The 14,095-nt window shown below is 44.9% G+C and overlaps 1 protein-coding gene across 1 annotated transcript in view; it reads right to left on the minus strand.

Moving 5' to 3' along the window:
• The window catches only part of POLN (DNA polymerase nu), a 167,305-nt gene that overhangs the window by 77,316 nt on the left and 75,894 nt on the right, over positions 1-14,095 (minus strand). Inside the window, exons 13-17 of the mRNA XM_030920310.1 lie at positions 10,881-10,964; positions 10,465-10,560; positions 3,231-3,287; positions 1,939-1,992; positions 864-929 (exon numbers count right to left, since the gene is read on the minus strand). Coding sequence (XP_030776170.1) covers positions 864-929; positions 1,939-1,992; positions 3,231-3,287; positions 10,465-10,560; positions 10,881-10,964 — 357 coding nt within the window. The remainder of the gene's footprint in view (positions 1-863; positions 930-1,938; positions 1,993-3,230; positions 3,288-10,464; positions 10,561-10,880; positions 10,965-14,095) is intronic.

The following is a 14,095-nucleotide window of genomic DNA, read 5'->3' on the forward strand; positions in this document are numbered from 1 at the left end:
CCGCTTCCTGGGTTCATGCCATTCTCCTGCCTCAGCCTCCCCAGTAGCTGGGACTACAGGCGCCCGCCACCTCACCCGGCTAGTTTTTGTATTTTTAGTAAAGACAGGGTTTCACCATATTGGCCAGGCTGGTCTCCAACTCCTGACCTCATGATCTACTGCTTTGGCCTCCCAAAGTGCTGGGATTACAGGCATGAGCCACCGCACCCGGCCTAAAAAATTGTATTTTATAAATATATGTGCTTAGCAAGAAGTGTGGAAAGATAGACACCACAGTTCTGCATGGTGCATAACAAGTGACTTTTTATTATTTTTATTTCTTTTCTGTATCTAAGGAATTTTCTGTAATGAGAAATTAATCATGAGTCTTTTTTAGTTCAAAATACAGAGCCATTTAGAAAGTTAATTGCTTTAAGTGTGATGGAAGCTGCATCGTAAGTTCAAGGGAATTTACGGCTTTTTTTCTTTTTTTTCATCAGAGACACAGTTTCAACAACCACCAAAAAATGAAGCTGTTCATCATAGCATCAGCTACTTCAACACATTTCCGGAAATCAGAAGCCACCTGTCTGGCACAAATCTGAAAAGGAAGATGGGGTAGGGGTGCCCTTTTTGCCCTCACACGGGAGTGCATGGTTTCTGGGTGTGAAGCCCCCGCCCTGCTATCTCAGCACTTCACAAGAGAACCCACCTGCCTTGTTCTCCTGCTATGTTCTCAGAATAAACAGAATAAAACACAGCATATCAGTATGAAGCCCACTCTTGGAAACAGAAAGTACACAGGCAAACACATGTGGAGACAAAACTTCAATAGCAAGGCAGGAAAACGGCGTTTAACAAAGACAGTTGTTTACACAACTTACAGGATGCTTGGCTGAAAGTCTTCCAGTCACAGTTCCAGTCTGATTCCATGTAGAGGAAATGGAGCCCTTTATTAGTTAAAAAGAATCAGTGTAAACTCTGGCAATGCTATGTGAAGTCAAGGATGTGGTGGAGCCTCCACCCACAACACATAACACTCACTGGTCCTCCAGAAGCCAACAAGCTGCTGGCCCTAAACTTCCAACCCTGAAATGTCCTTGGGGTTACAAAATTCCTGACGTGTGATTAGGGAAGGGTGAGTAAGGAGGTTTCCCCCTAACCCATTTAGGAACTGCAACAAGACTTTATGTCACTTACAAATCCTGTGCATGGGGAGAGTAAGAGCTGTTGGGCTGTGGGGAACTTGGCATGGGCTCAAGATAGGACTGTGCGTCACAGACAGGTTCTGTCACTTGCTGTGTGAACTTGAACGAGTCACAGAACATCTCTTGACTGCAGTCTCCTCAGGTTTGAACTTAAACAGTAACAACTTCCTCAAATGAATCCAGAACAGAGATGCAATCGTGGATGTGAAAGGTGGTCAGCTAGAGCTTCCTTATAAACGGAGGGTTAAAGGCATAATGTCAACCTATGCTGCAAGGGGACCTAAATGATACCAGTATTATGGTTCATAGTTTCAAGAATATTAGATTATTTTGGCTGGGTGCAGTGGCTCACGCCTGTAATCCCAGCACTTTGGGAGGCCGAGGCGGGTGGATCACGAGGTCAGAGTTTGAGACCAGCCTGGCCAACATAGTGAAACCCCGTCTCTACTAAAAATACCAAAAATTAGCTGGGTGTGGTGGCGGGCACCTGTAATCCCAGCTACTTGGGAGGCTGAGGCAGGAGAATCGCTTGGAGCCGGGAAGCGGAGGTTGCATGCAGTAAGCTGAGATTGCGCCACTGCACTCCAGCCCAGGCGACAGTGCGAAACTCTGTCTCAAAAAAAAAAAAAAAAAAAAAGAGAGAATATTAGATTATTTCATCATTGACTAAAATTACAAAGGTTCTATATGTATCTGAACTCACACAAAAACCATAGTCCTAATCACAGTATCTTTTTGTAAAGCTTGTTACCTTTTTCACACAAGCTAATAATCCATCTACAAAGGTCGACTTGATCTTGTGAACCTAAGGTAGAAAGACAAAAATAATCATTTTCTTTAAGTCGTAAGTCTTTTTTGGGCAGGGGAAGGAGTCTTGTTCCATTGCCCAGGCTGTAGTGCAGTGGCGTGATCTCAGCTCACTGAAACCTCTGCCTCCTGGGTTCAAGCGATTCTCTTGCCTCAGTCTGAGTAGCTGGCATTACAGGCGTGTGCCACCATGCTCAGCTAAGTTTTACATTTTTAGTAGAGACGGGGTTTCACCATGTTGGCCAGGCTGGTCTCGAACCCCTGACCTCAGGTGATCCACCCACCTCAGTCTCCCAAAGTGTTGGGATTACAGGCGTGAGCCACCACACCTGGCCGGTTTAAGTCTTTAAACAGGAATGGTGTGAATGCTGTTTCACAGAGTGCTGGGTACGTGCTGCTACTATCACCTCAGATGACTCCGGGAGGCCCTGGAATGACCTGAGGTGGCACCAGGATTAAATAACACTGACCCACAGAGAAAGATGTCATTCCACTCTTTAAAAATAGATCTATTAATTTTAGAATCATTCTAGATTTACAGGACATTTGCAAAGATAAACAGATAAACAAATACTCTGACACAGTGTCTCCTGTGGCTGCCCCTTTACATCGTTGCAGGGAGAAAGGGCCAGGCTGGAGCCAATGTGCTCCCTCACAGCTGCCAGGCCCTCAGGATACAGCAGGCCACAGGCTCAGTGAATACTAGGACCTATGCTGTGGGCAGTGGCAAAAGCTATAAACGTGGTTCACAACTAAAAGAGAACTTTGGAAGGAAATGGCAGGTGTGTGAACAGAGAAAGGGAATCACCAGGGGAGGGAAGGGGGCCACTCATGAAATCTCTGGCAAATGTAAATGCAGGACGACACAACACTGCTATGGTATGGTCTTGGCAGACCTAGAAGCCAGGGAGGGGTTATGGGAGGCTTCGAGACTAGGTACTGCTGGGTGTCTCCTGCACACCGACGACACAGCTGTGGCGTGCCACCTACTTCCTTCTGATTCCTCATTGTCTTCTTCCATTTTGACTCCTGGGGTTTGTGAGTGGGGCTGATTGCAGAGTTGGGTGAAATCACATTAGGGTGCAAGTAAACAGTGCCAGTACAAGGTTAACCTGACAAAACTCTATCCCCCGAGAACAATGGGAGGGCTACTTCAGCCATTATGGATTTCTGTTGATGACACAGGGCTGTATGGTTCCCCTTCATCACCTTTTACGTACAAAAAAATTAACTTACCCGCCTATATTCCAAAATTATCTTGGGTAATGGATGAAGGTCTCGCAGAGCATTTAACTAAACATGAAAATAAATATTACCAATGTAATTCTTTCATGTTAACATTTTAAACACTTATTTTCATCTGGAGAAAGTCTTTGTAATAAATGGTCTAATTGAGCATATTTTCCAAAATAAAGATGCATAATAAACTCAAGTTTATCAGGTGTCTTAATCCTAACCCCTTACAAAACTATTCTGATGTCTACATGGGCAGTAAAAACATCTCAGATAAGCTTGGAAATAAGATTCTTCTTGAGATTTAAATTAGCAAAATCTAAATCCAGGGTAGGTAAAATACCGTGTCAGTGTCTACCAATGTAAAACTCGATAACTGCATAATTTCAGGGAGGGAGTAACAGATTATGAGTTTAAAGATTAGCTTTAAAAATCAAAATATAACATACCTATAGGAAAGTGCAAGAGAATAAGAAAAGTTTAATTATCACAAAGTGAGCACATCCTAACAAATCCAAGGCTGAACACTTGACCTTGCCCTCCATAAACAGTTCCTGTTCCAGTTTTCCCTGAGTAGTGGCTGTATCTATTTGCCCAAGTGCACAACTCAGAAAACTCAGAACTACTCCACATGCTGACTTCTGTTCACACTCACACGAATTTATCAGAAGGTCCTTTCTGTTCTAAATATCCTCTAAAAATCCATCTTTTTTGCTCCATTTTCATTGCCATGACCTAGACTGTAGCGACAGCCTACTAATGAGTATCCCCCATTCTCCAACCAGCTAAAACAGTGATCTTTGCTGGGCACGGTGGCTCACACATGTAATCCCAGCACTTTGGGAGGCAGAGGCGGGCGGATCACCTGAGGTCAGGAGTTGGAGACCAGCCTGATCAACATGGAGAAACTCTGTCTCTACTAAAAATACAAAATTAGCCGGGCATGGTGGCATGCACCTGTAGTCCCAGCTACTCAGGAGGCTGAGGCATGAGAATCACTTGAACCCAGGAGGCAGAGGTTGCCATGAGTCGATATCATGCCATTGCCCTCCAGCCTGGGCAACAAGAGCAAAACTCTCTCTCAAAAAAAAAAAAAAAAAAAAAAAGGCTGGGCATGGTGGTCCACACCTGTAATCCCAGCACTTTGGGAGGCTGAGGTGGGTGGATTACCTGAGGTCAGGAGTTCGAGATCACCCTGGCCAACATGGTGAAATCCCATCTCTATTAAAAATACAAAAATTAGCCAGGAATGGTGGCACACGCCTGCAATCCCAGCTACTTGGGAGGCTGAGGCAGGAGAATTGCTTGAGCATGGAGGCGGAGGTTGTAGTGAGCTGAGATTGTGCCACTGCACTCCAGCGTGGCCGACAGAGCAAGACTCTGTCTCAAAAAAAAAAAAAAAAAAAAAGAGTGATCTTATAAAAACATATCCAACACCTATTAGAATGGTGAAAATCCAGAACACCAACACCACCAAGTGCTGGCAAGGATTTGGAGCACCAGAAACTCTCATTCATTGTTGATGGGAATGCAAAATGGTGCAGCTACCCTGGAAGACAGTTTGGCGGTTTCTTACAAAACTAAACGTACTCTTATCATTTCATCCAGCAATCGTACTCTTTGGTGTTTGCCCAGATAAGCTGAAAATTTATGTCCACATAAAAACCTATGCACAGATATTTATCGCTGCTTTATTCATAATTGACAAAACTTGGAAACAACCAAGATGTTCTTCGTAGGTAAATGGAAAATAAACTGTGATACATCCACGCAATGGAGTATTATTCACTGCTAAAAAGAAATGAACTATCAGGCTATGAAAAGACATGGAAGAAACTTAAGTGCCTACCACTAAGTGAAATAAGTCAATTCGAAAAGGCTACACACTGTGATTCCAATGTTATAACATTCTGGGAAAGGCAAAACTGGGGAAATAGTAAAAAGCATAGTGGCTGTCGGGGCTGGCGGGAGGAAAGGAGGAATAGGCAGAGCACCGGAGTTTTAGGGCAGTGGCGCTGCTCTGTATGATGCTGTAATGGCAGATGTATGTCATCATACGTTTGTCTAAACCCATAGAATGTCTAACACCAAGAGTGAACCCTACACACAAGAGCAGTCCAAGAGTATACTGTGTAACTACGGACTTTGGGTGGTAACGATGTGTCAGTGTGGGTTCACTGACTGTTAACAATGGTACCATTCTGTCAAGGATGTTGATAGAGGGGGAGCTTGTGCATGTGTGAGAACAGGGAGTACAGAACAGGGAGTATGGGAACTCTTTGTACTTTCTGCTGAATTTTACTGTGAACCTAACACTAAAAAATAGTCTTTTTGTTTGTTTGTTTTTGAGACAGTGTCTCACTCTGTTGCACAGACTGGACGGCAGTGGTATAATCACTGCTCAGCGCAGCCTTGAACTACTGGGCTCAAGTGATCCTACCACCTCAGCCTCATGAGTAGCTGGGACTACCAGCATGCACCACCATACCTGGCTAATTTTTAAATTTTTTGTACAGACATGGTCTCACTATGTTGTCCAGGCTGTTCTTAACTCCTGGCCTCAAACGATCCTCCTGCCTTGGCCTCCCAAAATGCTGGGATTACATGCGTGAGCCACCATACCTGACCATTAAAATCTATTTTTTAAAAATCTAGATCATAGTTGTTCCCTTACTCAAACAATTCCAAGGCTACCCATTTTTCTAAAAATCTACATTCCTCCCCATGGCCTGCAAAGCACAGCAGAATTGGGTCCTTGTTCACCCTCAACCCCATCCCTCCCATTCTTCTCAGTCACAAGGCTCCAGCCTCAGCCCCTGAGCAGCCTGAGCCTTTTCCCATTGCAAGGCCTTGTTCTTATTCTTTGCATAGGCACTTACTCATCTTCGAGCTTTAGGTTACACACAATTCCTTAGGGTTCTCTCTGGACCACTCGGTCTGGAGTGTGTTGCTCTCCCTGTTATTACCTTAATGGCTCTTATCCTGCTGGATGGTTCTTGTAATATCTAATTTTAGGTGTCAACTTGACTGGGTTATGAGATAACCAGGCAGCTGGTAAAGCATTATTTCTGGGTGTGTCTATGTGAGTGTTTCCAGAAGAGGCTGGCATGTGAGTTGGTGGACTGAACAGGGAAGATCTGCACTGATGTGGCCAGGGAATAGACAATCATCTAAGGCCCCAGTGAGAATAAAAAACAGAGGAAAGGTGAATCCACTCACTCTGCTGGATCTGGGACACCCTTCTCCTACTTTCGGACATCAGAACTCCAGACTCTCCAGTGTTTGGACTCTAGCACACACACTGGCGACACTCCAGGCTCTTGGGCCGTCAGCCTTGGACTGAGAGTTACACCATCAACTTCCCTGTCCCAAGGCTTTCGGGCTTGGACCGAGCCACACTATCAGCTTCCCTGGGTCTCCAGCTTGTAGACGGCCTATCGTGGGACTTCACAGCACCCCCAACTGCATGAACCAATGTCCCTAACAAATCCCTTCTCATATACCTATTATCTGTATCTATATCTGCTTATGTCCTACTGGTTCTGTTTCTCTAGAGAACCCTGCTATAGTTCCTCACTGGAATAGTTATTCCATGATGATAAAGACCTTTTCCCCACTAAACCACCAACAGTGTCTAACACAGAGCCAGGGCCACAGAAGTGTTTGCTGACTAAAACAGAAAGGGCATCTGTCCTGCTCATGGCTGTATCCCACATACTGGACGCCCAGCAGTGGGGTCAGTGCACACACATGACCTGGAGACTCCATCACTTCAGTTAGTCAAGGGGTCTCAAAAGCAACTCCTGGAAATGATGAGTGGCTGGTCCAGAAATCCTGACCCCAAAGCTGGACCACCTTCCCAGAGTTTGAACTCCCTATGATGTTCTGAGAACATGTGACTTCATTGCAGAGAAAAAAAAAAAAAAAAAAAAAAAACCATCAAAGCTTCCTTCAGTTCATTAGGGAGAGACCCTTGTTCCCTACTCGTCATGTGCCTACTGAGGGGAGGGAATTCCCACTACACCCCAGCAGGAGTGAGCGGACCAGCTAGGCACCACAGGACTCTAAACTACACTGCACAGGTACAAGGGTACGTGTGTTCTTCAGCCCATGTGGAGCATCTGAGAACCCTGAGGTGAGCGCCAAAGAACTGACATTGCATAGATCGTGTTCTCTGACCACACTTCATTTAATTCAGAAATCAAGGCTGGGCACGGTGGCTCATGCCTGTAATCCCAGCACTTTGGGAGGCCAAGGTGGGCGGCTCACCTGAGGTCAGGAGTTTGAGACCAGCCTGGCCAACATGGTGAAATCCCGTCTCTATTGAAAATACAAAATTAGCTGGGTGTGGTGGCAGGTGCATGTAGTCCCAGCTACTCAGGAGACTGAAGCAGAAGAATCGCTTGAACCTGGAAGGGGGAGGTTGCAGTGAGCTGAGATCACACCACTGCAATCCAGCCTGGGTGACAAGAGCGAGACTCTGTCTCAAAAAAAAAAAAAAAAAAAAAAAGAAATCAGTAACAAAAACTATCTGGGAATCCCCCACACATTTGGAAATGTTAAGATACACTTCCCAACAACTCAATGGTGAAAGAATTATAAAGAAAATATGTAGAGTTAAACAATGAGAAAAAAATGGCACATCTCAAAACTTGAAGGGTTCATTAGTGACTTCCTGAGCATCCACTATGCCCCAGGCATTGTACTAAGCACTGGGAACATCGCAGCAACAAAAGAAAGTCGTGCACTCTTAGGGTTACATCTAGTTGGAGGAGCTGAGCAGCAGCAAATCCGTGTGTGACGCATGGGATACCATCAGCTGGTTTCCCCGACATCAAACATGGATTCGTGGAGGAAAAGGGCAGGTTGGGGACAGGCACTGGGGTGAGAGGAGCCGCAATGTTCAGCAAGGCCTCTGGGAAGGGGGCAGGGAGGATGGAGAGAAGTCATGAGAATAAATCTGAATCTTGAATTTGTCCATGTACCTGGCATAAGCCAATCTTTTCATATGCATGAATGAACAACTTGACTTATTCAGTTAAATAAAAGAGTGAGGCTAATATGACTTATGCTCATCATGTCTTTATGGGAGAAAAATGAGCTCCTCGTGAAAGCTGCTGCCTTAACACGAGAGCACATCAGCACCAGAAGACAGTGATGCCTCCTTTCTTGCATTGCTGGTTGTCTGGAGAGGGAAGGGAGCTGCAAAGGGAAGGGCGACAGTGCCAGCTGGTGCCAGGACAGAGGTGAGCTCAGGTGCGAGTGCGGGATGAGTGGCTTGCCCAGGCAGCGCCCCCTGCTGGAGCTCTAGCGGATGCTACCCATGTCCACTGTGTGGTGTTGAGACCCAAGCCTTAGTCTCTGGAGCCAGACAGATGCTGCTTCCAGGAACCACCTGCTGACCCAGCGCTCCATGAACACACCACAGATGCTAAGTTCAACACCAGGGGCTGATTTGGTTCTGGGGATAAACTGAAGTCTTTGATCTGCACAACCTACATTCTAATGGAAAAAGCAAACACACACCTAAGATAAACTTTAGGTAGTGGTGAGTTGTGTGCAGAAAATAACTCAAGGTGAAGAAACAGCTGTGACTGGGGACCTTACTGTAGTCTGGGCGACCAGAGGTCTCCTGAATGCAATGTATAAGCTGACAATCCAGAAGCAAGCGGGAAAAATTTGTGGCACGAGTCTGGGGACAGAGGAGGAGCTGACGCACAGAGTGTGGAGAGAGAGGAGGTGCCGGGCCAGAAGGCACAGCCAGAGCACAGGCCTGGGGATATGCTCTGCAGCTCGGATTTGATGGTAAGTGCAACAGAAGCTACTGGAAGTCCTCGGGCAGTAACGTGACTTTTCCAATGCTTTTAAAGGATCACTCTGCCTGGGTGTGAGGGATGAGCAGCAGGGGCAAGAGTGGTTGGAGGGATCTAAGTGAGAAAGGTCTATGGTGGAGACGGGGAATGGGGAAAAGGAGGCATGCTTAGGACCTATTTTGTGGGTAGAGACTGTGACACTCGCTGTGGGGGAGGTGGAAGGAAAGTCAAGGATGATTCACAGGATTTTTCTTGGAATGGCCAATGCTAACTGGTCTTTTGAGAGCTTTTATGTCAGGCAGAGTCCTAAGTGCTGTTTCATGCAGACACATGGACACACATGCACGTGCACTGAATTCTCACAAGATTGTAGTAGGGAAAGTACTATTATTATCTTTCTTTTATAGATCAGGAAACTGAGGCACAAGTAATGTTTTCATGTTGTCCAAACCATGATGGCCAGTGATGGCTCACCCCACTGCCCCTGTTCTTACTCACTACTCTGCACTGGCTCCCAAGGACCTGGAAGGAAGATGGGCCCTTCACTAAGGTGGGGAAGGCTTGAAGAAGAAGAAGATTTGGAAAGGGGCAGTTCCGAGTCCCTCCAGTGGAGCATCCTCTGCAGGAGTCCATTATTCACCCAGTAACTGCCCATTAAACCAGCAAAGGCCAAGTGCAGGTACAGTCAGCGAGCTCAGGCTCCATGAGGGCCTGTACTCTAAGACACCCTCACAGGGTGAAGACCAGAGGTATGTGGTACTGGAGAGGGAATAGGACCAGAGGAGACATCTCAGAAGGAAACCTTCCTTTGCTACAAAGTCAAATGCTGGACAGAGCACAGAAAGCACAAACTGGAGCCTCAAAAGCTGGTTCTCACAATAACCAATATTCACAATAACATTAATTCACTTATTTACTGACCTCCACTCTGGGTCTTTTCAGTAAAAGTACTCACTGGCTTCTGAATATCGATGTATACTCTCCCACTCCAACACAACACAATCTCACTACTCCTTGTCTTCAAAAAATTGATTCCTCTCAAGACAGGGGTAGGTAAAATTCTCTAAAATAAATCTGGGGAAAGGAGAAGACTGATGACCTGTTTCTAGTTCCACTTGGGGACACGAAGCAAAGAGGTTTTGACTGGATTGTCAAGAAGTTGGTTTTAAGAACAAAACTCCACCAAAGTAGGCTTTTCAGAAAGTCAAGCCAATTAACTGCTTCTGCAAAAGTGCACTGTCTGACTCTCTCTCCTTGGTCCGTAGCGAGAAAAGCAACCTCGGTGTGGGGAGCCCCTCTTCTGCAGAAACTGCTGCCAGCATGAGGGGACGGCCTGAGAGTCTCGGGTGGGTCTAAAGGTCAGCACACAGGTGGTGCAGACATGCTGTCATTCTGAAAAGAAAAGGATAACTCTGAAACCTTACCACTGCTTCTGATGTGGACGGGTATTTCTGCAGCCCCGTTCTGGGGAGACTGTTCCTTTGACTCAGCAGGTGCAGCTTTAACTTGCCAAAGAGGATCTTCAACAAAGCAATTTACACATGGTGAGGGAATCTCACATTTGAAAGAAACAGAACATTACTATAGCAGAGCTCGTGCCGCCAGCCAGAGAATGCACACCCAAACAGACATTACAACATGCTTACATTCTCACTTAGTACTTCTCTTTGATTCAAAGGCTTTGAAGTAAAGAATCTCAGTGTGTTCATTACTTGTGAGAGACCATGAAAACCTTACTTTTCGGATAGTTGCAATAAAATATTTATAAATTCAAAATAAATCTCCCTTTAACTCCTGAATAAGAAATACATTTTATGAAAGAGCCAAAATTCAGCTTTACCTCTCGAAGCTGGTTATTGCTCATTATAAGAAACCGTTCTCCTGCAACAAAATGAGCTTCTTGCTCCAATTCCTTGAGACGAGCCTGAAAATATGATACACACAATTAATCTCATCCATAGCTTTCACAATTTAAGATTATTTTTTGTTCATCAAACAATTCTCAAGAGTGAGATGGGCATGGTGGCTCACACCTGTAATACCAGCCCTTTGGGCGGCTGAGGCAGGAGGATCACTTGAGCCCAGGAGTTTGAGACCAGCCTGGGCAACATAGTGAAACTTCATCTCTACAAAAAAATAAAAATAAAAATAAACGTATTTTGCCTCATGGTGAAATACCTAGGCTCATAGAAGCATCCTTCCCCAAAGATAAGAAAACAAACTTAAAGAAGCAAAAATAATGGGAAGGGAAGAATCAATTCTTCAGCAATATTAAGACTAGAAAAGGGATCCAACATCATATAGAACAAGACAGAGGTAGAAAGTATAGGAAACAGGCTTGTATCCAGAATATATCAGGATACCCTATACATCAGTAAGAAAAAATATAAAAATGGGTAAAAGACTTGAGCAGATCCTTTACAAAAAGAAATTCCTAAAAGCTAATGATGCTATGAAAAGCTAATCAACCCCACTAGTGTGAAATGTGACATACAAAATGACACCACTCTGGTCCAGAGCTCTAGAGTAGAGTCAGGGAGCCATTCTAAGGACTACCTGCATGACCCAAAACGCTGAAAAACAAAACCAAAAAGACAGGGACTTGCATTGAACCTCTGAACTGGGCCAAACTGCAATGACCACAACATCCTGGGAAACAGCTGGATCTTGCCAGTGCTGCAACTCCTGAAGAGTGACAACCAATGAGCTCAATGGACTCATGCACTGAGCCAGCCACCTCCACCAATGATCATTCTTTCACAACAACTGTGTATTCACCCTTAGCTTCCTCTGAAAAATCTCAACTCCCCTTCCTCTCTTTGGAACACAATTTGGCCTTTAGCTGAATGTGTCCCCTAAATTGCAATTCCTAAGACCCCAATAAATGCCTTGTTTTACTGCTTCTTAGGCTGGTTTTTTGCCTTTTCTTGGTTGACATTAAATGGTGTCAGAAGTAGGACACAAAGCAACTCTCCTCTGCATTCTGGCACTGCCACAGATTTGAGCATGATACTTGCAGGAACCCCTTGTATCCTATCACCTCCCTGAAGGCCCGGGACCCTGGTGGAGAATCCTCTGGTTTCCCTGAACACCCCGCCTCAGTTGAGGTTCAGACCTTTACTGGGTGTCTGTCCTTTGCTGCTGGCTGTTGACAGAGGGACTCTTCCCTTTTTGGTGAGCACTCATGGTGACTTCTGCTTCTGAAAGTACAGGTGCTGAGTCACCCCCTTTTGGAATTTCTGCTGATTTTCTGTACAAAAATTATGGTCCTTTATCTTATAAATTGAACCAATTTATAATTGAACCAACATCACTGAAAGTGATTTGGAATTACAATGGCCAATCTGGGCATCTTTGATCTCCCAAAATTTGTTTTCCTCCGCAGACAATTAGAAGGGCTAAAACAAAAGATTACACAGCCTGAGTGGAACAGCCACTTTACTTTGGTATCTTGAGGCATCTAAAAGAATCCAGGGAACTAAACTAATGTTCCTAAGAGATAACAATGCCCAGTTAGCTCAAAGACTCTCTAAACTAGAAAAAAAAAAAAAAAACCCAGAAGCATCTTTTACCCCGACCCCTCCCATCCATTGTCACGCTCTGTACTCTCTTGCTTATATGGTAAAAACTTATTCTAAACCTGGAAAATTACCTCCTGGGTTTTCCATGAAGAGGCAGCTTATTGGATTGGGTAGCTACTGGAATAAGTATACCACTGGAAATTCTAACCATCAGTAGCCAAACAGTGGATCTTTAAATTAGAAAAACTCCCATAAAATATTTTTGATATCTCTCATTCTAAACAGTTGCTTTATTTGTACTTATAGGAGGATCAATTTTTTTAAGAAAGACACATAATAGGCTGGGTGTCGTGGGTCACACTTGTAATCCCAGCACTTTAGGAGGCCGAGGGGCGGGAGGATCACTTGAGCTCAGGTGATCAAGACCAGGATGGGCAACATACTCATCTTAAAAAAAAAAAAAAAAATTAGCCAGGCATGGTGGCATGTACCTGTAATCCCAGCTACTCGGGAGATTGAGGCAAGAGGATGGCTTGAGCCCAGGAGTCTGAGGCTGCAGTGAGCTATGATTGCAGCACTGCACGCCAGCCTGGTTGACAGAGCAAGGCCCCGTTTTTAAAAACAAAAATTAGGCCGGGTGCGGTGGCTTGCACCTATAAACCCAGCACTTTGGGAGGCCGAGGTGGGTGAATCACTTGAGGTTAGGAGTTCAAGACCAGCCTGGCCAACATGGTGAAACCCTATCTCTACTAAAAAGACAAAATTAATGGGCATGGTGGTGGGCAACTGTAATACCAGCTATTTGGGAGGCTGAGGCAGGAGAATTGCTTTCGATTGGGAGGTGGAGGTTGCAGTGAGCTAGGATCATGCCACTGCACTCCAGCCTGGGCGGACAGAGTGAGACTCTGTCTCAAAAATTAAAAAAAAAAAAAAAAAAAAGGCCATGCAGGGTGGCTCACGCCTGTAATCCCAACACTTTGGGAGGCTAAGGTGGGTGGATCACTTAAGGTCAGCAGTTCGAGACCGGCCCAACCAACATGGTGAAACCCTGATTCTACTAAAAATACAAAATTAGCTGAGCATGGTGGCGCATGCCTGTAATCCCAGCTACTTGGGAGGCTGAGGCAGGAGAATTGCTTGAACCTGGGGGGTGGAGGTTACAGTGAGCCAAGATTGCGCCACTGTACTTCAGCCTGGGAGATAAGAGTGACACTCTGTCTCAAAAAATAAATAAATACATAAAATAAAATAATATAAATAAATTTAAAAGGACACATAATAGTGTCATGGCTAGCCTCAGAAATTCTCTTGATGAAATTAAACAACAAAAATCTGGCCTGAACAACATTAACATCCTTTGTACATTCAAACTGCCTGCTTTGGATTCCCTGCAGAACTTATAAAAAAAAAAGAAGACACTCTACTCTGGTCTCATGGAGATGTAAGTCCTTTAATTCAGGAGAAGAACCACTAATTTAAAAACTGGTTTAATAGGTGTGTGATTCTTGACTTTGGCGGGGTTCTTCTATTTTTC

Source organism: Rhinopithecus roxellana, chromosome 2 (assembly GCF_007565055.1).
Source record: "Rhinopithecus roxellana isolate Shanxi Qingling chromosome 2, ASM756505v1, whole genome shotgun sequence".
Lineage (NCBI taxonomy): Eukaryota > Metazoa > Chordata > Mammalia > Primates > Cercopithecidae > Rhinopithecus > Rhinopithecus roxellana.